General features: G+C 40.5%; 3 protein-coding genes across 5 annotated transcripts in view; 2 read left to right on the top strand and 1 right to left on the bottom strand.

The window, feature by feature from the left end:
- Ziz (dedicator of cytokinesis protein Ziz) overlaps positions 1–9,925 on the top strand; it is a 39,442-nt gene extending 29,517 nt beyond the window's left edge. For all 3 annotated transcript variants that reach the window (XM_022846618.2, XM_086971518.1, XM_086971519.1), the window contains 9 exons: positions 391–690; positions 1,104–1,519; positions 1,707–1,940; positions 2,256–2,423; positions 2,972–3,700; positions 3,875–4,088; positions 4,665–4,855; positions 5,907–6,161; positions 6,311–9,925. In XM_022846618.2, the coding sequence (XP_022702353.1) occupies positions 391–690; positions 1,104–1,519; positions 1,707–1,940; positions 2,256–2,423; positions 2,972–3,700; positions 3,875–4,088; positions 4,665–4,855; positions 5,907–6,161; positions 6,311–6,451 (2,648 nt within the window). In that variant the 3' untranslated portion in view covers positions 6,452–9,925. The remainder of the gene's footprint in view (positions 1–390; positions 691–1,103; positions 1,520–1,706; positions 1,941–2,255; positions 2,424–2,971; positions 3,701–3,874; positions 4,089–4,664; positions 4,856–5,906; positions 6,162–6,310) is intronic.
- A 241-nt stretch (positions 9,926–10,166) lies between these two features.
- On the bottom strand, positions 10,167–19,425 carry LOC111267979 (death-associated protein 1). Its single transcript, XM_022846622.2, has 3 exons — positions 19,131–19,425; positions 13,148–13,299; positions 10,167–12,298 (listed from the first exon to the last, which is right to left on the bottom strand). The coding sequence occupies exons 1-3, from the start codon at positions 19,183–19,185 to the stop codon at positions 12,167–12,169; spliced, it is 339 nt and encodes a 112-aa protein (XP_022702357.1). The 5' UTR covers positions 19,186–19,425; the 3' UTR covers positions 10,167–12,166.
- Positions 19,426–19,742: 317 nt separating this feature from the next.
- Positions 19,743–23,228, top strand: LOC111267976 (luc7-like protein 3). The gene has a single exon (XM_022846616.2). It carries the CDS (start codon positions 19,931–19,933, stop codon positions 21,104–21,106), a length of 1,176 nt encoding a protein of 391 aa, XP_022702351.1. The 5' UTR covers positions 19,743–19,930; the 3' UTR covers positions 21,107–23,228.
- The last annotated feature ends 2,664 nt before the right edge of the window (positions 23,229–25,892 follow it).

The raw sequence follows: 25,892 nt of genomic DNA, 5'->3' as shown, positions 1-25,892 counted from the left end.
AGTTTTTTGATAACAATGCAAGACCGCATTAAACTAGACTGCTACTACTTGGGCTGGAATCGAGGCTTCTAAAGGCTAGTGATTACGTCCATTCCTGACTGATTCACAGACTGAAGCTCATGTAGTTTTAGTTTGTTTGAGAAACTCTGTTAGTAGTCTATACAATACGAATACAACTTGCTCAACGAAAAAACAAATGAGGGAATTGGATATGGTATCACAAATATTAGACACGGTATCCTCCGAAGCACAGGCTTCATATTCAAGCGATAGGGAAGATTTATTTAGCCTATATTAAAAGTGTTTGTTTTTATTCGTTTAATTTAAAAGTTGTCAATATTGAGACCTTACAACTTTAAATATCTAACAGTAATAATGTATCTTTTTTAGCATCCCTTCCTCCATTTTCCAACGGTTTGTCGGCCATGTCCAGTGGTTCGCAGACATCTCTCGAAAGTGCTGTTTCTGCTCAGACGACCTCAGAATCAAACACTCTCCGAGGAAGTGGTAGTCCTACCCACTCGTTGTCAGCTCACGGTCCTGGCGGGACCGGCGGAACTGGTCATGTGCGCTCTCCGTCAATGCCGTTCGCCGGCTCCCTTGGAGTTGTACGATATGACAAATTTGATGCCCACGAAGTCAAGGATCTTCTCGTCTCCTTCCTCTACATCGTCAAGCATCTACATGAAGGTGAGCAAAACTGAGCAAAGACAGACACACAGATGGACAAACAGATAGATACGCATGCAGACAGACACACATACACGGACCATCAGACAGACAGAGGACGGACAGATAGGTACATACGATTACTATTCAGGTAATTTTGTGAAGTTAGACAGCTTGATTGCTGTTTAAGAACAGAAGCATGATAGCTTATATTTGCCCGCCTTACGATTTCACGGCGCTAACTTCTATTGAGAAGCAAATTAATTTGCATGCTCCTTTGTTTCAAAAAGGAACCTCTTGTTCACCTTTGATTTACCACGATGACAGATCCTATCTATTTTACAGCTTACCTGCGTTGAAGCAGATTAGAAAAGGGCCTTTTTTCGTCCTGTATTCTCAGCAGCAGCAGCTTATTGTTCCTGTCGTACTTGCAGAAGTGCTTATCGGATTGTGGCAGACGTGTACGGATAGTGAGCTCCTAGATTTCTTTCATTTGTTCGAGCTGTGTCTGCACCAATTCAAGTATCAGGGAAAGAAACAGCATCGTAGTCGAGCATCAGCAACAGCCCATCTGAAGTCAATGACACTTCCTGCTCGAACCCATCCGCCGAACTTCCAGAGACATTCGGCCTATGTTAAGCCAGGATCGGCCGGTACCAACTGGGAATCCGATGAAGGCAATGGAATGTACCGGGCCCTGCTTGAAGCCAACATGGCCACAGAAGTTGGCCTAATCACCCTTGACGTGCTGGGGCTTTTCTGTGGCAATTGTAAAAAATCGCTGTTGTATAATGAAGGTGACAATCCGCTGATGCGGCGCCTCTTCGATATTTACCTCAGCTTTTTACAGGTAAATCAAAACCATTTGCGCCTAACTTGTGAAATCTATTTTACGGCCAGATTCCACAAGATACAGAAAGTTAGTTACAAGAAAAAGCCTTTGAAATGGACAATACGTAGTCAGCCGGTATAAACATAGTTTAGAACAAAAATGAACGCGCCAGTAAAATTCAAATGGTGCTCAATTTGGCTTGCAGGTGGGCCAATCAGAGACGCTACTGAAGCATGTGTTCGCCGCTTTTCGGGGTTTCGTAAACAAATTTCCACAAGCCCTGTTTGCAGGCAGCGCCCTGCTATGCGGGAGACTGTGCTTTGAATTGCTACGGTGTTGTAACTCTAAATTGTCGTCAGTAAGAATGGAAGCTTGCGCGCTGCTCTACTTGCTCATGAGAGCTAATTTCGAATATACATCCCGAAGGGCTCTTACTAGGGTATGTTGCTATTAGCTGAACGTTTTAAATAATACAGATTATATTAAAGGGTTACTAATTGATTCTTGTCCTATTCATCACAGTATTTATATTTCATAGTGGGAAGTAATACTGATATGTAACTCAAGGTAAACATACGGACAGACCCAACAACAGTGGTCTTCAGTCACAACTGGCTTGTACCAGTTCGGATACTGATGGATATTTGAGGATACGCAAACTGTAGCCGATTGGTCAATTTAACAACAGACCCGTATTATGCTCACTAGAGCAGAACATACATTAACTAATCATTGCTTTGAAAACTACTTATAGGTGCATCTTCAGTTAATAGTGTCGGTATCCCGATTGTTAGGCGACATTACTAATCTGAACTCTGCACGCTTCCAAGATTCATTGTCGGTTATCAACAACTACGCAGCCGCGGACAAGGCCATGCAACATACTATATTCCCCAATCAAGTCAAGGATCTCACAAAAAAAGTAAAACACAATATTTGTTCGTTCATGGAAGAAGTCATGCTATATATATATATAAGCGCCATAGTTTTCCTTCTTTCCTACGTAGGCACCTGCAATGATCGTTCCTTTCTCAATGGCTGTCGTTATACATGTGTCCGCTAAATGAAAGAGAAAACTGTTTAGGCCTCACTGATTAATTTAAATGGCGCCTTGGCAGCAATCAACTATTGTGTCAATTTCAAGGATCAATGGGTCGCTCATTGAACAGCGGGTACCGAAAAGAATCGTGACTGTGCTTTCCACGAGTCCCAATAGCTGTCTGCTAACATAATCAGGTTAGCCGGCCCGTCTTATCTCTCGTAACTGCCGCTCTTACCTATCTCCTAGCTGCTTCCCATTGGACTGACGGGAGTCTTGGTACTTCGTCCTTTTTTTCTTATGAACCACAGAATTGGCACAGGTGCCGTCGTACTGCCATAACGTGGCACTGGTGCTGAGTTTGAGTCGTGATCAGGAGAAAACTTGTGCGAATTTTAGGCTTGTATCTAACGTTTCTATATGCGTCACAGGTTCGCACAGTGCTGATGGCGACGACTGCTATGAGAGAGCACGAAAACGATCCTGAGATGCTACTCGACCTCCAGTTGCGTCTGGCAAACAGCTATAGTGCGACGCCGGCATTACGGCGCACGTGGCTCGAGGCCATGTCGCGACAACACGAGCGTAATGGTAACCTTACAGAAGCAGCGTACTGCCTCATCCATGTAGCGGCCCTGGAGGCAGAATTTCTCAAGCACCAGAATGTCTTCCCGCAAGGCTGCCATGCCTTTAAGGACATCTCGCCCAACGTCGTTCGCGATGAGAGCAATTTGAAAGAAGACACCGGAACGCACGACTTCCCGTACAGTGAGGAATCGCTGGTCGAAAGGCTGGAACAATGCGCCAGTGCTCTGTACCAGGCAGAAAGGTATGAGCTAATGTCAAAGGTGTTCATGCTTTGTATTCCCTTCTACGAACGGAACAAGAATTACGAAGCACTCGCGCAGTGCTACAAGACACTGCATGCCTCGTGCCAAAAAATTATCGAAGTGGAGACTTCCGGACGGCGACTGCTTGGTACCTATTATCGAGTCATGTTCTTCGGCGAAGCGTTCTTCGGAGAGGAGGATCAGAAAGAATACATCTATAAAGAACCCAAGGTTACGTCGCTACCGGAAATCTCGGAGCGACTCCGACACTTGTTCGTCGAGAAATTTGGCTCGTCCGATGTAGTCAAGATGATTATGGATTCGAGCCAGGTAACTAAATCAACCACTGGCAGTAAGATTAGCCTATATTTGTTGTCGATACAACTGAATTTCCTTTGGGTTACAGGAAAAAAGCTTGTTATGATCTCTGTGATTTTGCAATTCTTGTGCGAACAAAGTTAATCAGTAGCAATGGATTTAGATTTTTTACGTGCAATTTTGCAGGTGAAGGTAAGCGAGCTTGATCCGAAGTGTGCGTACATTCAGGTGACGCATGTGACGCCTTACTTCGGTGAGCAGTCAGCGGATGTGGAGATGTCCGATTTTGAGCGGCACCACAACGTGGACGAGTTCATGTTCGAAACGCCGTTTACGCTAACGGGGGGCAAAGCGCGAGGCGAACCGCACGAACAGTGTAGACGTCGTACAGTACTTACCAGTGAGCAATACTCCACCTTCATTACTATGTGCTAAAATTAAGTGTGAATGCTCGGGGCAGTCTGAAACTGGATCATACTATTTTGTTGTGACGATTTATGTTTAGCTCACGTAGTCACCTAGGTGATCTATACGATTCAAAGATACCCAGATTTGTTCATCCCGGTGCTATAGTACCCATGTGAACAGGACTTGGTGGCATAACGGTACTGCGTCTCCACCCCAGTATACAGTGTGACTCCGGATCAGAACGTTGCATGTTTAAACTGAAGTATACGTCTAGATCATAGTTAATCTTCAGATCCAAAATAGTTACATACTCATTGGCTGCATAGAAAAAGCATATTAGGAGTTACTTAGCCACATAGTACCTGAAAATATTTAAACGTCTAGAAACTAATAAGCATGCATATTTAACTCAGATTATGACTTTTATCTCGCTTAATGTGTCAGACGTTATTCCATGCGGCTGTGGTGACGTTTACGATGATTGTGAAACCCAACTAGCTCTTAATATGGTAAATGTAATAGATTTATGGATGCATAGTAAGGTTTGGGCCGAATCTAAACCTTTCAGCCGAGTACCGTTTCCCTTATGTGAAGAAACGCATTGCTGTACGCAGCCGCAAATCATTCGATCTTAGTCCGATCGAAGTAGCGGTTGACGAAATGCGCACACGTGTCATTGAGCTCGACCAAGTTATAGCCAAGAAGCCTCCGGATGTGAAGAAACTACAACTTAAACTACAAGGCAGCATCAGCGTGCAGGTAAAAGGGAACACTCTATATGCTTTCAACCACCACAATTTGTAATTTCATAGAAAGATTAGTTCCCTTTTGAAGCCAGGCGAATTTATTGTCCAAGGTACGGCACCTGCATTGGAAGCTTTTCTAATTGTTCGTTTCTACGAATATATTTGAGTAAAGACAGGTATTTTAATGATGTTTTTGTATGTCTTAGAAGTGACATTCATGACGGTCATTTTTATCTAATAAGATCGTCATCCATTGTGACTACAGCCGCAATTAGAAACCTAAATAACTCACGAATCATTTTCGAAATATTCCATCATTAATCTGCACTCAACTTCTACAAAGTTAATCGCGGTAACAATTACCATATATTACACTATATGTTTACTGCAAATCAGTTTAAATGTCATTCAAATAGAGTCCAACAGAATAATATTTTGGACTGGCCACAGACTCAGAATTACAAAAAAATACAGATATTTAATACGGTCAAAAATTCCAAAATGCAAAAATCGCAAAAATAACGATCGTTATCTGAACGACCCAGTTCATGTCAATGTTCCATGTCAAAAGTATAGGTATCAAAAATGGCTTTTCCTTGTTCGCTAAGAGATTGGATAATAACTCTAATTACGAGTTTTCTGTAGAAAGAATAGGCTTCTTCCTAGTACTAGAAATGGCGGACAAGAGCAAATCGGTTACGACAATATGCCAGCAAAAGTTTCACCCAAATTAGGTGCCGTACCTTGTAGTTTTCTCCGGTTTATTCGATGAAGCATAAACGTGTCTTATTCACGGTTAATCTTAGTTGAGAACCAAGAGTCCTGGAGATCTGACTTTAAAAAAATAATGTTTAGGTTGCCGCTCGAACTTAACAATCCCTTTACTTCAGAGTAAGGGATGTTGAAAAGTTTAAATATCTAATTAGCATGCAATTTTTTGTGGTGTATTATGATACAATTGCCATATACATTTTCTGAGGGCCTCCGAAACTGTTGGACAGGAATTTTGTACCGGAAGTGCGTAAGTTTACGTAATCTAAGACCCATATCAATATCCGCTATAGGTAAATGCGGGCCCTTTGGCTTACGCAAGAGCGTTCCTCACTCCGTCTGCGGTAGTGAATCAACCATCCATTGAAGTAGAAAAGCTGCGAGAAACATTTGACCGCTTCCTGACCTCCTGTCAGGCAGCGCTCGATTTAAACGGCAAACTAATTTCATCTGACCAGATGGAGTACCATCAACAGTTAAGGAGGAACCACGCTAATGTTGCTCGACAACTCGTCGATATTCAACAGCACGGTGACAATAACCAAAGGGTACCTTTCACTGATTATCGTTATCACACCTATATCGATAGCTAACTGGATGATGAAAAAACGTAATACTTTTATATCACACAGGATATTAGTAGGTATATATACTATGCTTATAGGTCATACGAAGTTCTCTTTTGTTTCTTCGACAGCCATCCGTTGGCGGTTCAACGGCGGATTCGCGAGAGTGCGAGACCTCATCAAACGGATCAACGTTATCATCTTCGAGCAAGCGGCTTTCGTCCGAGGTTCTCCATTTCATTAGTGGCACCCCTGGTTCCAGCACTGCGTAACAACAACAACAACAACAACAACAACAGCAGCAGCAGAAAGCAAAACATAAGTTCATCATATAGCAATTATAACAAGCAATTCAGATATAGCAACTGCAAGAGCAAATGGAACACCGCTAGGTAAGCTAGACTCCCTCTGCGAGCAAGGACCTAAGCAGGACATACGTAAGAAAACGACCGTCAATACATACAGAGTGTGGCTCTGGATCGGTGCATCTTTAGCCGTTCTCTGTGTGTTAGAAAGAATTAGCCACTTGTTTAATAGAACAACAAAACTCTATGATTACGGTGCGTGCCATTATGTTTTGGATAAACAGACTACCTTGTTAACTGTCATTACTATTAACATTGGTTATCAAAGCGATGAAGATATGAAAGGTATATTCTAAGCAATTACTTGACCCTCGAGGGACACACGTTCATATAAGAATACAACACTGAACCTTGCCATCGCTTTACTACAAATAAATGCCGATCCTTCGCAAATTACGTTATCTATTTAACCATACAACTGTCTAAGACGCGCACGACCCTGATCAATAGATCCACGATTAGAATTGCACTCATCTTTTTGACCTGTTCCTGTTATGTTTCTACTTAGCTTTGTCTTGCTTTACCAAGAAGGTGTCTGTCCTGTATCATTCTGCTGAAACACATAAAGAAAATTTCAGTGGATAATTAATAGCGTCTTATAGTCATCGATTGACTGGGGAATGAGTACGTTTGTCGAAGTTACCATTTCTCTAGTATATTATAGATGGAAAGGAGACTTTGAAAAACTATGTTTTAATATGCCAAATATTCAACAAAATTTAGGCATATGAAATGACCAACCCTGATTCAGGTTTAAGTTGGTCGGTTATTATCCTCGGTTTCGAGACCATGCGCCACATGATTTCGTTGTATTATAAACAAAATGGCAGGACGCATGTAACGATATGTAAATTTAAATCTAAGCAAGATACAATATATATAAAGTATCGTCATTTTGAATTTTGCAAAGCCTGTGCGAACAGGAAACAAAAGCACAACTACGTTTTTGTACGATTCTTAAGAGCAGCGCTGCATTGCTGTTCATAACGATAATTTAATGATGGTAAAAGTAATACTACTAATGATAAGGAGCAGTACGAAGATTAATGGCTCTTTTGTGAAATGCACTTCTCAGAGGGAGATTGAGAGAAGGGAATCAGGAGGCTTCGTAGTGTACCAAATAACTCATCATTTGATTTGTGCGAACGAATTTGTATAGTAAACATATGTTTCTAGATAGTCAATAGCTTACATATGCGTTTTATGTCAAGCGAAAACTTTAACCTTGTCAAAAATGCACCCTCAGCAGAAGTTCAAATAAAACCTATTCAAATACGCTTAAGACTAGAGTAGAGAGACTGTTGAAAAAAGTAGTAACACAAGATTCCACCCTTCTAATAAATTACAAGCCGTTTAATTTCTTAATGTTTCGTGATCAAGGTGAAATGGCCTTGGTGAGCACATCTGTATTGTATTAAATGAATTACAATTACGGTAACGATGTAATTAGACTCACTTCAGACGCAACTAAAACGGATCAGTTAATGCGTAACGTAATTAAAATATTTTAAAGCACTTCTACAAACAAAGATGTAGGGCTGTTTTTCTTTTGCAGATTCACGTGTTAAAAACCATACAATAGCTATTAATTTTCGTTTCATTCTTGAACCTAATATAAATTCTCGGGTTTTGATATCTGCAGTAAGAAGTAAAAACAAAAAATTGTAATCTAATTAGAACACTGGTTTATAACAAGTCGATAATTTATACTAAGCAATGCGATCTAAGCATACCTATATATTTCCACATGAAGATACAGCCATGTATACAGACTCAGCACATGTTTCCCACTCTGAGAATTAACTATATTACTATTTCAAAAAGTACGCGTCTTTGTTATCCTGGGGCTTTTCTTCGGACGACGAAATCTACCCAGGTCATTTTTCCGGTTTAACGTCATCTTAAGACAGAACTAATTCCCGCTGCAGTTTCTTGTATTAAATACATACATCGTTTGTATATAGCCGCACTACTCAAAACAAAATGGGGGAAATATATATATATATACAAGATGCCATTACGGCATATTTCTCATAATCTGTTATTACTTTTTTGCTTTAGTTACAGTAAATTATATTTACATGTAGAATACATGTATACCCTCACGCTTGAATGGAGATTGCCTATGGAAAGATAAAGAACCTTGTTACCTCTCGAGTTTCGTTCGTTTCAGAGATGATAAGACACATGATTTTGATTTCTATGGAACCTCATCGCCCACGCGGTACACATTAGTATCCACATACAAATACATAGAAAACCTACTCACAAGACAATTGTTTTTTCTCTGCTGAAAACACCTAAGCGCTCTAATTCTAGTCCATGAATTGGGATTCTGTCCCTTATCTTTATATTACCATAACGATGATTATTACTGCTATTGCGACGCTGCGAATGAACGGCGACAAATATTTGACGCATTAGTAATAATAATAAATGCGCTTAGTTTTAAATAATGCGATAATAACTACGTGTGTGACAGCAGGAACTTAGTGCTGCGGCGCTGAAAAAGGCGTGCAAGCTTAATAAAAATACTATAGAAACAGATCAAATGCAATTTACGTCCTACGTAAGAACATAAACGGTGGTCTCTGAATGCTCCGACAGAAGATTTAAAATAGTTAAATAAATCAATTTAATTATTAAATTCAAAAAGAAAGCCGAACAGCCTGCTCATCGTTCAATAAAGTAGATTTTCTACAGTGAAAAGTTGACGGTGCACTTTTACTCATTAGCCCAAAGTTATTCTATGCTAAATGTATCCACATATTTAATTCGGAATGAAAAAAAAGAGGAAAAAGCGTTATAAGAATCCATAAAAAAAAAAGGCAAATTGCTGGAAGTATCAAAGATGAAGCATATGAGACAGATCCCACAACCTTTTAAATTCTTCAAAACCTTAGTACCTTGAAACTCGGTTAACTGTTTTTGTAACAAACATTTCTGTGACACACGTTGATACATATCAATATTTCTTCTACTGCTCTATAGGAAAATATTCTACCACTAAATAAGATAGGTTATTTGATTTCCGTGTAAGGATCGGTTAAATTCGGCTAAATCATCTGAAGGACTTTGTATTTATTGCCGGGGATGGGATCTAGGCATACGCGCTAATCAGTATAAGAAACTAGCTGATTTTGTCAAGCAGAACTAAGATTTTCGAACCAGCTGTGCTGTAAAAGCTTAAACATCTCGAACTCATAGCTATGGGCTTTGGAATATATATACAAATGATAGGCGTCGCCCTGACCCATTCCAAGTCCCTTTACGGCATAAAATTGACCCTATGAATCTAAAGTTGTAGGACGACGGAAGATTTTTGTATACCCTGCACCCAGTGTACCCTGACCTGATAATAAATCGGTGATTTAAGACGAAGCTAAGGTGAACTGTTCGTTTTAATGAAAATGTGACGTGATACAAGGGGGATTAAGCTTACCGTAACATTTTCCTGTTTACTTTTCTTGTTGCTAGCTAGCCGTCTACCAACATGTCTCACAATTAGCTTATATCATCATTATAACTATAATCACCAGCACTGATTATATTCAATCTAAGGTTCCTTCGATGATTTTACGCCCCTATACGAAGTATAATCTAAACTTCAGTACAACCGTAGTGAGGATAACTGTTATCGGTTTTATTTTATGTTAGCAGCATTGGTTTTTTTGTTTTTTGCACATGAGACTTTTTCATCAGAGACCGACTAACGCATCCGCGCTGAACCCGGCCCATTTTTCGCCGCTTGCACTAGTTTTCTTTATCATCTTTTTGACGCCGAGGTAATTGGTGATCCGAAATATCAGCTCGCCATCCTCAAAGTAGCTGAGGGGTGTCATTTAGCCTCGGCCCGCACAATCCACATTTATACCAAGCCAATAATTACAAAGTTTCTTCTGCTTTCATTTCTAGTATCTTTTTTCCATCGGCCACATATCGGTCCCTCCGATCAAAAAACTATCGTAGTTTTAAAGCACGAATCTCTATTTAGTTAAGCAAACAAATTAATTCCTGAAACTGCTTTCATATTGTCGACAAAAGCTTTTTATCAGATGTTGCACAGTTTTAAATGCATCTTTTTTATTCATTCTTGCACTATTGGCGGAAGAGCAATCAAATTCTCAATAAAGATTTCTCAGGGCCGCTTAAGTTACCTATTTAGTTTACCGCCTCGTTAATTGGCGATAGTTGATTCCAAAGAGGCCCTTGCAGCCCATCTAATGCTCCTTTTTTTGCTTGCTTCAGCTGTACGCATGTGTTAGATGAGACGGTGTCCAGGTGTTGTCGTGGTGTAATACAAAACTAGAATTCTGCAACCAATTGCAGTCGTTCGTTGTTGTGGTATCGCACATCCTGATTGTCTGCCATTATGTACGAGCATATATCTAAATGGAGTCAACGATGAAAAACTACCCAAATGTATAGTCATTTCAACACGGCCTGCTGATCTCAGTATGAAACATCTTTTGCATTATCTTTTCGAGTTCCGACGCCTCGAGAATTTTCGACTTAATACATGGAAGTCCATATTCATCTACGATTGCTAGTTGGGAGTATCATGTGTTCTTATCATTATTCTCATGTCGCCAATATTCCCTACAAACGAAACTGCAACACTTACGTGTCAGTAGATTAGTGCTTTTCTCATTAAATCTTCAAAAATTCGTGAAGTTTTTTTTTTTACTGTTCAGTTTACCGAAAACAGTATTATAATGTTTAACGAGAACGGACGAGGGCTGTCCAAGTTAGGTTCATATGGAATAGACCGTAATCAATTCATCATCCAATGCATTTCTTTAACGGATACTCCACCTTAAATAATAATCGTGTCTTGCTCGGTGGGCACAGTAAACATATTTCCGAGAACGACCAAGCTCATAATATTATGTTGCGGATTATGTAAGTTTTATTATGCACTTTTGTTACTGCATCATTTTGAAAGTGCATAAATATATTATAAATTCAGTGAATAGCTCTGCGATTGAATATTTCAAACAAATAGCTTAATATGTACTGTCACCGGTGGGAGAAATTTGCATAGAGACCAATTCCGTACTGTGCTGGCCGGGCACATAATATCACGATTGTGAATAGCATTTTCATCCGTTTTCGCTTGACGCTTCCCGAGTGGAACAAGAGCATTCCTGAATTTAGGGGTCTGGATGAGCACTTTCTGAGCTTGCTTGCTAAATCTATTCGACGCGTTGGCTCGACTTGCGACGCCGGAAGTCCTCTTATAAGAAACAGGTGAGCAGCATACTTGAGTTGCTGCTAGCTATGCCTTTTGTCCTTCCGAATCTTCCATTTTCGAAAGACTATCTGCAGATATTTTTTCCCCCTATCGTCTTTACATTATTTTAGTTGTTACTATACGGTCATCTCCTCCTCCTTTTGAGAGATCGATCTGGTGACTCCATTGGCACACGCGCTGGGTCTCCCGCTTTCCCACTTGTCCTCCGTTCCTGTCTCTCTGTCGCTCTCTCTTACTGCCTCTATTCGTCACGCTCTCTTCGTAATTGCGTACAGTTCTTTATTTGACCTTTTTTCCTTTTTTATGCCGATTTTCTAGATATCCATCTGCTGATATTGTTATTATTGTTTATTTTTCCAGCTCGACATCTATTTACGCGGCTGCTGAATCATCATGGGCTTAGCGTAGTTGCTTTGGCTTCCCTGTCGGTACTCGTGGCTTGGGTGAATCTTACTTTCGTGGAATGCCTTCACCGCGTCCGCTGGGAAATCGGCATCACCCTACAATATAGAGCAGAAACAAACTGATTACGAGTTCATCCGACAAGCAAATGAAATTCTTATTCAATACAAGCAACATACAGCATTTTTGGTTATTCGATATATACATGCTTACGACCTAATGTGTCCTTAGAATAATTGCAATATCCATTTTGAATTTACGATTCATTAAATGAGATGTGATGGTGTGTGAGGCGTAGATGAAAGCTACCCTAGTATTTTAGTAAAGTAAATACGCGCAACGACGATCCGCATTTCCAAATCGCACGCAATACATTCACCGTAAAGCCAAATAGATGTTTGCGCAAATCTAAACGATCCACCTACTTACGACGATTTTCATACCGACCGCATCATATAACAGGAATCGCATAATACCAGATGTGGATTAAGTCGAGCTCTAAACTAAGGCACCAAAATGTCGGGTAAACTTCTGGTAAATCACCTCTCGGCATCCAAGCCACCCATAGTACCAACAGAATCGAGTCCTATGGCACGTGCACACGTTGACTTGGCCAAGCAGGGCGTCCTACTCCATCCTAGCTCTTGTCAATCTAACACGTTGGTCATTCACATAAATCAAGCTCTTGCAAGGCTCAAATATAGGTTGTAAAACTCTGCACAGATAAAGTGCTATTTCAAACGAAAATTATACAACATCCTGCAGAACCATCCGAAACCTCATAATAGTTTCAGCCATCTAGGCTAAAGCACATAGCGGTTGCGTTCTGCGCTCAAAGCGGTCGTTTCTGGTAAGAAATCAGGCAACTGCACAAATAAAAATTACCCAAGTTTTAGATATCAAATCTGAAGCTCCTAATAGTAAAGTAATTGTTAACATGATTTTACCTTGACAATTACTCCATTGATGATCTGTTTAATTTGATTACTCTTAGGCGGCGATACAGATATGAGCGCCTCATCTGAGTCCGGGTGCGTTGAAAGACCTGATGCTTCTCGTTCGGGCTTGTGCTGGGTAATCCTCATGGCGCCAGCTTTAACTACGAAGGAAATAGAGAATAACTTATTTATTAGTACCGTGAATTAAAAAATTGTTGCATCTTTTTAAAAAACATTATTTATGCTACAGAACTACTTCGAAACGCAAACTTTCGCTTAGAATAGAAATCAAGTTATGCTATTACGAATACTTTCCAACCACCAATGACGCACCGAATCACTATACTGTATGCACTGTTATGTAAAATTTTGCGTTTTTGATACGTTGTTTTGACAACAAAGGAAAAAAACAACGTTTTTAAGTAATTAATATTTGTAGCCCAACGAAACAGAGTTCATCAGAAGAATTCTGCGACGTAAATTGATACATAAGTTGATCAACGTCACACGCTCTGCAGGGCGTGGGATATAATATTGTGTGAGCAGATGAAGAATAATCAGTGTTTTACTTGACTATAAATTGTAAATGCCCACACGTAAATACTTCAGTTAAAACAATTAAACACTTACTTCCGTCTCTTACGCCGGATGTGATTAAACGACCTTGAAGGCCTGTTCCACGATCTCTGCTAAGGTTCAGTAAGCGTCGTCCAACATACCAACAAACGGGAAAGATACCGAGAAGCTCGAAGGAACCGTCTCTATCGTTTGTTGTGCTAAATGGGAATGATCCTATCCTATAGATCCTATTGTCCTTGTTTAGCACCTTCAGGACACCTTAACAAGCGTCAACACTGCCCTCCAATATATATTATTGTAAACAGGCGTTTGGGGAGCATTCATTTTTCTGCATATTCAGCATTTTCGTAAGCTCGATTTCAGAGATCTAATAATTGGCTAAACAAAGCCAGTGGTCTCGTTTGCGGCTTCAACAAACTTCTCATTGCTTAGCACAAACCGTGTGCGTTTCTCAATACACCCTGGTATCTCTCAATACGAATATAAAACTAGACGAAAATGTACACAGCAAAAGCAAAGAAATTACGCCAATGCGGGCATATAGAGGCAATGGCACTTTCTGTTGCTTTGTGACTGGATACGCCGATTCCCGGGAACTTCATGGTAACGCTATAATCAAAGGGCAAGTTTTTTTGATGATCATGCTCGATCCAAAGGCACGTTAGACTTCAGCTGCCACAATCACAGTCATCCTGCAAAAGCGAGAGTACGAGGGGTAAAATAGCAGGCCTAAATTCAGCCCTCTCCTAAACCATTGTTATATGATCAATCCAAAAATATCTGGGTATTGTGATTTGGTTGACACTTGTCGATGAGCCGTATCTTGCGCTGAGAGGCCGATGCAATTCCTATGTTTCTAAGCTTCTCGTTGTATGACGTTGCTTGCTCTTAATCGTGAATATAGATTAGCAATGTTTTGTAATAGGTCGTACAGAACATTTTGTATTCAGTTACATGTACACGTAAGCTTCAGTAGTGAAGATATCGAGGTAATTAAGTTTATGAAATAGGTCACATCTGTAAGTGAAATTCAAATAATACCAACACAAGCGCTTCAGCTCAAGGTTACGACAATTCACCGGATTCAATTTGTAGTTGCCCGACTGCATGGTCAGCTACTAGCGCATGCGCTTGGCAGATGCGTAATCTGTGAGACAGACGATGTCTTTTTCGCACAAAAAACTATAAAGTTGAGGCACATACTGTTGATTGATTTTACATTACTTGTTTAGATACTGCTTACTACTTGATGCTGACAGATCAGTATATACCCCGAACTACTGTCAGCCGTTATATTGCCCTTGGTGATATGGTGCAGTGATTGCTGCTAGTATCATTGCTGTCAAGGCTCCAGTGACTGGCGTTCTCGCATCCGAATGACGCAGAGCTTTGCCTAGGGAGCTAGAAGGCTAGCTAGTCTTTTATGAGATCAAACGAGGTACGGAATAATTGGCTTTCTTCGAAATCGCCATATCGGCGTAATGCACGACCATCTAACTGCTTGTTTCAACAATAGCATCCATACTGTTCGTCTGCTAGTTGAGCATCTACCTACGAGACCGACACTTCACCCCACCAGTTTGTAAACAATGGCCATATTAAGTCATTAATTCATTGCTATCGCGATTCGCGCATTGAAAGACCGCTAGGGATTGTTTACATATATACTACGTAGGTTTCAATAATAGTAATAATGAATCATATAAATGGTTAAGAAAACATTATAATTAGGTTTCACTGGCGTTTTCTTTTGCCTGATAAGTCAGCATTAGCCTCTACGACTATCACGGGGAAAAGACGATGTGTGTTACACGCAAAATTGTTAACTTCTACCATGACATAATTAGCAGTGTCTGTCCAAAACATTCGACGTCTCTCTAATCTATATAAGGCACTAATATATGAACGGTACCACATTTTGAAAATATCCAAAGGATTGGCTGTCAATGATTGATAACAACAGCGTATTGCCTGCCCGACGATCACTTCTAACTTTCCGCAGCAAAGATAGTATAGCATATGCATGAGGCCGAATCGATGATGGCACTTCTGTCCAGAATTACGCCGAATGTTGTTTACCTTTCCTGTATGCCACAGCAGTTCGTAAATCTGTGACTAACACATACTGCAGTGTGTTTTTTGCACTATATTGTTACGGCGTTCTCTCAGCTTACTTTACGTAGATATTTAGAAACATTTGCTATTCTGAACATAAACAATATTCTGCATGCTTCATTAGCGAAGCTATGATGGAACCCGGAGGACATGGCTGTAGATACACAGGGAAGAAATTAACAATACAGTTGTTTCAAACCATATCATGCGGCACTAGAATATTATTATTGTGTCTTTATTCCAAATAAAAGGTTACCCAGTCAGTTGAATGGTTATGCTAAGAAAAATAATATCAATATAAAATTCACTGGAAATACGATTAATTATTATCGGATCTAACCTATTACTAATCCAATACTAATTCAATACATTTTACCTCTATTGTGAACTATCGGGTTAAGGCCTGCACAAACCCTGTTCGACCTACTCATTTGTTATGAAGCAGATCGTTCCTTGGTGCATAAGCGTACTAGTTCTGTTTGATTGTGGATTATAGAGAGAAATTAATATGTATAATTTCCCTTATTATTACATGTATAACTTTTCTAAATATCATATAATTATAGGTTATACTGATGCAGAGTTTAATATCTCAATGCGTGTTAAAGTAAACAATTCTTTGCAAATCTCTCTATATATCTCAATATATCGTTTACTCATTTGTTAATCAGCGAACTTCCGCAATAAACGAAAGCTATTGAGGTACCTCTGCATTTAACCGAGTAATATGCTAAACTCGTTAAAATACGTTAAATTACACTCCGCAAAAATAGATTTTTCTCCCACGCACAGCGCTGGTCATTTCGAAGTATGTCATTTAAGTTGTGGACTAATAATACTGATATTATTACTAGTGGGCTGCAGTCAGAGCATGTGGCAAATAGAACAGCGTCTGCATTAAAACAGCCACTGGCTTAGCGTTTGCATTTATCCAGGCTATCCGCTTCCTTTGCTGTTCGAAGAGACTACGATGTACATACATGCGCAGTTTGATCAGTTGCCCATTTAGAAAAACGATTGTAATAAAGACCGCATCAACAGGTCCCCAGAAGCGGTTCGAGCAGCTTACTACTGTTACCGACAAGAACGAACTGGACGCGTCCAGAAATTGGTTGCGTGTTATTGCTGCTGACGTTTTTGCCGTTTGCCAAAAACAAAACGTGTGTTTCTTCCATTGGCGGGTTGTTGTTATTATGTTATTAAACACTCTTTTTTATGTGCGCTTCTCTGCCACAACAGCTGCTGTTTCGCCTTGGGCAGAAATGAACAAGCAATGGCAGTACCGCAAGACAGACAAATTCACAAGGAGCCTCAAAAAGATCAGCCCCGACAACGAATAAAACGCCGAACGGCGCCGTCACCAAGCGATTAGCCAAAGACGCTGATCACACTGGTCTCGCCGGAAGATCACCATTAGCACAGAACGAGGACAAGCCGAACAAACAGTTCATTCTATGAGCATGTCAGAGATGCTCTTTGTACCACTAAAAACTAAACGTTGACAGAAAAAATTGCGTCACCATCGGGGACGGGGATAACCTGCTACTAAGGTGCAGAAAGTTTCTCGAGAAAATCCACAACAACAGAAAAAGAAATTCTGCTACTAACTAAAATTCTACCACTCTTGCTTGCTATTATGTATATATATATGTATATCTGCTGAAAGCATGGCTGCAGCTGAACTCGTGTTGTATTAGGCGATGCTTATATTGTCGTATGTTGAATGAAACGTAGATGGTAAAGAGAAATAGTTCTGTGACTAATGGCGGCCCATTACGGCACCGATTTATAAGGCTTGTTGTTTAAACCTGACTATCATCCAATGTTTAAAAAATATGGTCGTATCTATACTAGTCCAAAGTAAAGCAGGATTTTTTTTACAAAAAATAAAAATGGGATCAAGTGAAGAAGGCAAAGCAGGCGAAATCACACGTTATGTAAGCGCTGCTGAGCTCAATTACAGTACTACTTCTATAGCGAAATCTGGTGTGGATTGGACCCCAAAGCGTCGTAATAAATGGATCAACTCCTTCGCACAAACAGGCTTTCAATAATAACACATACGGTTCAAGACATTAAGCGGTTTGAAGAGCCAAGCGAAAAATCCGACCATTTCACAGTTTCCCTATTCGCTATTACTCGTTCGGGCTACTGTCACGAACACTGGCCATTGCTAGTTTTAATTTTGTTCCCCTCTGTAATATATCATTGTTAATTGTTTTCATGCTGTCGTTGAGACGCTATAGATAGATCGCTAACGTAGCTTTACAGGGGATTACACGCATTACGGCCGGCCAACTAATCGTACTAGAGCCAGCCAGTAGCCATAACATATTTTAACGGCGATATCGTATGTAAAACTCAGCATTGGTTCCCGCTACAGCTGCCATGAGTAACAGCCGTAACAGATCAAAAGGCGCTGTTGTTCACGTCGGCTAACTTTAGCCAGCCAATGGACTCTCATTAGAGTTGCGACAAACGACAGCGGTCTATATTTTGGGTGTCACGTCGAAAGCAAACAGTGTTATGACGTTCGCAGAGGAAAAACCCCGTCCTTATCTCCAGTATCCACCACCCTATTGGTGTTGGACAGAGCTAGTTACGAGTAGGGTATCAGCCTACCGAGATAAAATATGAAACAATTTCCAGCCACCATATGGAGCATGCACATAACGTTGTGACACTAAATTGGCGGAAATAACTGACAAATATGACCAACTAGGCTTAATACATTCGCAAGGCTCATAGTAACAACAAGCTCGTACATGAAAACATTTACGATCATTAACTAGTACCACACAATATTTAATTCGATTGACGCACGAAAGAACATTTGATTAATTTATTCTTATGCTCCGTCGGTTAGTCGAAGAAATGCAACGCAAAAACGGTAAATATAAAGCACATCCTGCTGTGTTATGAGCTTCTCGTAAGCAGCTAATAAATACTGTAACTGCAAAAGGCTATTATAGCGCGATACTGACGATGCCCTCCGTTAGATGTGGGCCAAAACGCATGCACGGCCCCTGGTTACAGGCTGCACTTGGGAAATTACGCAGTTGGATGCGCACATTCTATATGGCCATATTCGGACAAAACACTGCCATTAGAATCGCCGTAAGCAATATCCATTGTCAACAAGCATCAAATCATGACACCATTTGCTGAAAGCATTTCGTCAAATGGAAAACTAAACATTTTGGTCAGCCCGTGTCATTCTTGCAGGAATGCGCCGCACACAACAATAACAACGTCAGTAAACCAAATATAGTGGACATTTGCATATACGTTTACTAACCGGCAGGCGGGTGTCCACCCTTTAGCCGGCACTCCGATTGTGGGGTTTGAGGCATACCGCCGCCGATGTTGTTACTACTCGATCCTGCGCGAAAATCCGATACAGCCAATATGCGCGTCGGCACGCAATACGTCTGACGATCTTGATTCCTTGTTCCGCCGCTGTTGCGTTGGAAATGGATAGCTGTCTATCGCTGCTGGCACTGGTAATCCGCTGTTTAATAATCCCTGCTCACCTTGGCCGATAGGTGCACTCGCCGCTTGCTCGATGGCAACTGAGTCTCACAATTCTGGGCCTGCGCGGTTGTACAAGCGGTGCGGCTAGTTCCAGGCGGGGAGAGGGAAACTGTAACATAGTATCTATGGATGAGTTTTTGAATGTTGGCGCGCTTATCGCTAAGAAGCAATTTTTGGAAAAAAATAAGACTGTGCAGCTCAACTGAAGAAAAAATTGTTAAGTCACTATCAAGTGATGTCAGAAATGAAATGCTAGGTGTTAAATAGAATATTACCGTTTGCCACGTTGACGTAAAGAACCATGTTTGCAAAAAAAATGGCTCAAGTTCGTCTGCTTCTACGTCACTGGCGGGGCTTTGTTGAGATTTTTGTTGTTTTGGTTGATTCAGGGAGAGGAGTGTTTGTTCATGGTCTGATAGTCGGTTGAACGAGTTGTTGGTTTAATCAAAAAGAAGAAGCGGAATTTTGTGCCATAGAAGTGTGGCTAAGGTGCAGCCGTTGGACCACCGAAGCCCCGTGGTGGTGGTGTCGTTGCCGGCAAGTGGTCAGTTATCCCACTGCACCATGGCGCTCTCCGAAGCACAGAAACTCTTGGACGAGCTCATGGGCCGGCACCGGAATGCCAACCCGAACGAGACGCTCCGAACGATGGAGTGGGCCGAGGAAGATGTTTGCCGGCACTTTCTTATCAAATTCTGTCCGCATGACCTCTTCACGAATACCAAAGCTGACTTGGGCCCGTGTGCCCGTGTGCATGACGATCGACTGCGTATTCAGTTTAACGAGGAGGCATCTGAGGACTATAAGTTACGCTACGAACACTCGTTCATCGATATGTGTCGAGACCTTCTGAAAGATGTGGACCGCAAAATACAACGTGCTCGCCATCGTCTCGACATGACAGCGGAACTAAGGGAACAAGAAGCAAAAAAAGAGGTAAAGTCACCGGATGGCGAACGTATCCAGGTGCTTAACGACAAGATCAGTGTTCTACTCAAGAAAATTGAAGAGCTCGGCTCGAAGGGCGAGGTTGAGGAGGCACAAGGCCTGATGAAACTCTGTGACGAGCTAAAAGTGGAGCGTCAACAGCTTTCTGCACAGGCGAGTCGCTCGAACCACGACTGGATGAAAGTCAATCTTGAGCAGGACAAATCAATGGAAGTGTGCGACGTCTGTGGAGCATTCCTCATCATTGGGGACGCCCAATGCCGGGTGGACGATCACCTGAGCGGCAAACAGCACGTGGGCTATTCGAAATTGCGAGAGTCCGTCGTCGAATACGAAAAGCGGCGCGAGGAGGCCGAGCGACGAAAACGAGAGCGACGTCGGAGCAAGGATCGGCGAGATCGTGGTGGCATCGGTGCTGGGGGTGCTGATCGGTCCAGAGATCAAGGAGGAGACCGCTCTAGCAGAGAACGAGGTTCCGACCGTGAGAAGGAACGAGGAGCAGACCGAGACAAAGAGCGGGCAGACCGTTCACGCGAACGACTCGACCGAGGCGAACGAGGAAGTGGGAGGGATCGCTCGAGAGATAGAAATGATCGTGGTGACAGAAGTGACCGGTGTGATCGCACTGACCGACGGAGAGATCGATCACGAGACCGGAGTAAAGATAGGAGAAGAAGAGACCGCAGCCGAGACCGAAGAGATCGCTCGCGAGAAAGAGACCGATCCAGGGACCGGGATCGGTCGCGCGACAGAAAGCGTCGATCTCGCTCACCGCGATCGAGCAGACGTTGAGAACGAGAGGAACCATAAAAAAAACAAAAGGGAAAAAGGTACGGAGAGTGAACTGATGTCTGTTATCTGATCATTCGCTTTCATCCCACTTGTCAGCCACCGTTGACCGCCTTCCGTTCTTTGTGAACACCCTGTTCAGATACCGTTGTAAAAATCGAATGAAAAAAATCTAGGTGACAGAAAAAAGAGAGAGAATATTAGGAAGTACAGGTGTACGGGACAGATACTTATGTATTCTGATTGAACTATTCCCTCTTACTTTCGATAGCAGAAATGATGGGGCATCTACGTCTATGTGCATTGTGATCTATCTAATATATTCAGCAAGGAACAGGGATGCTCATTCTTATTGGCCATTAAGGCTAGAAGACACAAGGCTGGTAGGATAAGAAACGCTAGCTAATAGAGCTAATAGAATGGTCATGACGGTTGTGTGAGGCGACAGTTCTACGGTATTGTGAAAACAGACAGAGGAAGAGTGGAATCGTGTAGCGCTTTCGCAGCTTTTAGCTGTTAATCACTGTACATCTCTAGCAGAAAGACGAACGCTCAGAAACAGAAAACCTGGGAGAGAAAACGAATATGAAGCAAGAAACAAAGCAGCCCGTGGTGGCGAGATTTATGATTTGCGTTCTTGCGATGTTCTTGTAAGATAATATGTTAAATTACGAAAACCACAATTAAACAACCGTACTAATAATAATAATAATAATAAATAGTAATGACAAAAACAGCTTCTACTACAGTGATCACAACAACATCAACAAACAACAAGAAAACAAATATAGCAAAAATACATTATGACAAAATGTCGAGCTTGAATTTTTATATTAAAAAAAAATATATATATATTCGAATGGTATATTAATTGCTTATAATAATAATAATAATAATAATTAAAGAATTCCGTGTACAAAGAAAGGTAGATGATTGCTGATAAGGATAATAATTTTGGCAAATAATAATATTACTACTGATAATAAAATGTTTACGTAAGTAAAACGTAAAATGGCCAACGTAAGCATTCTCCAAATATCAGCGAGCACTCAGAACTCGAAATACGAAACCAAGATGGAAAGCTTAAACGATGACAAAGGTATTGATTTACTGTTGGAGGTTTGTCGTCATATCTATCTAATACGTATACAGGGCTTTCTTTGGCGCACATGGTAATTAATACGCTTATGATTAAAACTACAATAATAATTTAAGTTGTTAAGCAAACCCGCTAGAATGTCGGTTTGCATCCTACAACCCCATCACTGTAGACTATTTGTGCGTATTTCCGAGGGAAACCTTCATCCGTAATTCATCATTTTTTGAGTTTAGCGGATGGAAAACCACAAAGAATCAATTGAATGATTCATAAAGCGATAGAGCCTTAATTTGAGATTCACTGTGGCTAGACTTACCACTATATTCAATACCGTGATATTGCTTTCAGTGATTAGTTTAGCGAAATCAATTCAGAAATCAGAGTTATTCCGGCAATCGTTGTAAAGTCGGCATTGCCTCACAGATCATTAAAAGGTTTGCCACAAGTGAGAGTGTCCTCGGTGATGTATATTAGCAGCATTGGAGTCCACGAGTTAAAATGAGGCCAAGAAATATTGGAACCGTTGAGGAACAGTGGCTATATTGAGAAGCGCCTTGCTTCATTATAATAGAGTTAATTGGTAGTTTATGATTATTCTCATTATTATTATTAGTACTATTATTGACGTAACGATGCAAACAAAGTTCCATCACAAGCTTGCCTACCAATATACCGATTTTTATAACAAGTGTCAAAATAAGGAAGTATGGGTAATTACAGACAAGACAACAACGGCAGCAGCAATACTCATTCTAAATATTTGTCTACCGGCCATGCGAATCAATTCTAATATTTGATGTTTACGCTGAGGACTGAAAGAATTAATAGAAATGTGGAGACAATTTCTTTCTGCATCACCTTGTCACTTCGTTAGTCACCGAACGCCATCGTTTAGGAAGACGCCATAATTGTAGAGGAACTATTAACATTCATTAAACAAGGATTTCAAGCGTACGCATATAAACTCAATGCAGAAGAGATTGTTTGAATAAAATATTTGTATATTTGTGACATGAATGACTTGCACTTGTACACCGGTTCATTTTTCTATGTAGAGTACTAATTTTGTGTACGAGTAATGAATTATTGTTAGTTTTGCCTGTGACCGTATAACGCTATACTAGGATATATTGACAATGTGGAAAATCACACTGAGATATTTGACGTCCAATTACCTAAATAGCCTGACTATTATATCCTCTGTTATGACGAAGCACAATCGCTCCTGAATACTAGCATGGTTTGACGATGTCATTCATATTTACTGGTGGTAGCCAACATCATCATACGCACTTCGAGCAAGTGATTCAAAAATGGCTAGTATGTTTTGAAGACACAATATTTGTATTTTTTCTAAATGGTACCCAACTTTATTTAGCAACGAAATTAACCAAATTCGTCAAATAAATAATTTACCAATAGGCTATGCGCCTTCTGGTTGTGGGCGAAATCAGAAATGAAAGCGAGCTTTGGCTAAATCAAAAATCGCAATTTGTTTTATAATATACATATTTTGATAATATAGCTCGAAATTTTTTGGATAGAGGAGAAAAATGCTCTATATACTGTTTGCAACTAAAATACTTGCGCAATACTTTGCCGACAGATACTCGCAGACAAAAACCAAGGCTTCAGTGAGCATTTTATTCTAGGAAGGAATCGGGGCCGTCGTCTAATATTAGTTCGGAGCCCCTCTATCCATGCATATAAGGCGTCAGTATTCGCTATAGTTGCATCCGTGACCGCTTAAACAAGTCTCTCGTTCTATATTGTGAAGTATCAAAAGTTTCTGTATGGTCCCGGCGTATTGACGAGATTTTATAAGAGGTGATCTTTCATAGAATAGACTACCAGACCCTGAGATACAGGACTACTGAAACGGTAGAGAGAGCAGAAAATTTCGTGCAAGCATTGGCGTTTTCCCAACTTTGCCGAAGTTTGACAGTCTGCTCATTCCGCTAGAAGTTATCTTTAAGTGATTAATTGGCTTGAAAGGAACCTAAGGGCTGGTTAGGAAAGTGACAGCGTTACCTATTAAAACTATATAGGTAGCAGCTGGAGTCCTAGTTGTAATATAATAGAGTACATATTTTCTGCGCAAAAACTATTCCAGGCATTTTTCTATTTACTGATGTCGAGGTATTTTCAGTTGTCTCAATGATTCTTTTGTCTATATTCCGTTATCACATTCTTGACCTGGAAACCTATCGAGTTCGGTGCAGTCACCTGTCCGTGACGAAAATAACAAGCCAAATTGTATCCTAGTGAAACATCTGATTAGTGGCGGAGCCGTTTGCTTTATTTAAATTAAAAAAATGGGCCGTTTATGTTTTAGCGTACTTGTCATCGCTCTTTAATGCCATTATCCAGTAAGTCAGAAAAGAAAATGATGTTCCCGGCCACTTCCAAAGCCACCGCTTTTTGCGGTTATTTAAATATTTTTATGCTTTTATATTGCTTTATAAGCTATATATATATATATATATATATATATATATATATATATATATATATATAGCTTCTAGGCGTTGATTACGCCTTGCACAGGTTTTAGGCAAAGTTTTTCTTGCGCTTTTCCATATGCTTACATATGGAGCACCATAGCTGTAATTACGCGGAGTTTCCTATCTAATCCGATTACCACTTTGCTATGCTTAAGCCTTAAAAATGTTCGTTTAAGAACACGCCCAGGCAGACATATAAACAACGTCTGACAACAAAGGGTGCTTAAAGATGTCTTTTATAAGTTTTACATATAATTTTGGACGAAAGTTTGCTTCATTAACGGTCTTAAAAAATTACTAATTTCATATAGAATGTATTGATTTTGGCATAAAACTGATTTTCAGTAGAAGATAATGTCATTGACATATGCTCTCACACGAACATAATTCATATAATATGTATGGTGATGTTATTACGGGGTGATGACGCAGTTTAATAAACCTAGGAGTAATTTCGTGAAGTGTTTCAGATTCGAACCCAGGCATTGACATACTTAATTTCGTGGTGAAGGTCAGCTAAAAGCAACGGTTAACTGCAACAAGGAACGTTAAACTCAAAATTGTGTATTTATTTAGTGAATTTCTGTGGTGTCCAACTACTTTTTTGCAATAGGTGCAAGGGTATCGACGGGAGCCTAAACTCGTTGGCCATCTGAATCGAATGCTTCAACACACATATGAAGAGAAGTTGTTATTTTTATATGAGTTAATTGGTTAAGTTTATTCTACTTTTACACACCTTTCACTGAAATACATTTTTTGCCTATGGGTTAAATTCGCAGGACCCTCCCACTTTGCTCTTTATTGTACTGTAACTAGCTTTTTTATTAGCGGTACGAATTATCAAAACAGCCATCTCATGAACTTCCCTAGCTGTGCGAAAATCGACATTTTAGCCTCATTGCTGAACCTCATTGAATTTTTTTTTCTTAACCTTATATGCTTAATCTCAGTATTTTCGTCGTTCGTTCGCAAAATGCTCCTGACAATTGAACTGAAAATTTCAATGATTAGCAAAAACAACACTTGCAAAATTACCATTTGGTTCTATTAAAGGACGGCCGTTGTGTATAGGTACCTTCAAATTCGTCCGACAATATCGCGACTGTCTTCGAAAAAGCTATTATTATAAGTTTGCGAATGCGCGCAATGGCGGTATTTGTGCACTTTCGTCCTCAGCTCTTTG

The sequence above is a fragment of the Varroa jacobsoni genome, unplaced genomic scaffold, assembly GCF_002532875.2.
Source record: "Varroa jacobsoni isolate VJ856 unplaced genomic scaffold, vjacob_1.0 scaffold_1245, whole genome shotgun sequence".
Classification (NCBI taxonomy): domain Eukaryota; kingdom Metazoa; phylum Arthropoda; class Arachnida; order Mesostigmata; family Varroidae; genus Varroa; species Varroa jacobsoni.
Note: the sequence above shows the minus strand (reverse complement) of the source record. Positions and strands in the feature narration are given on the sequence as shown.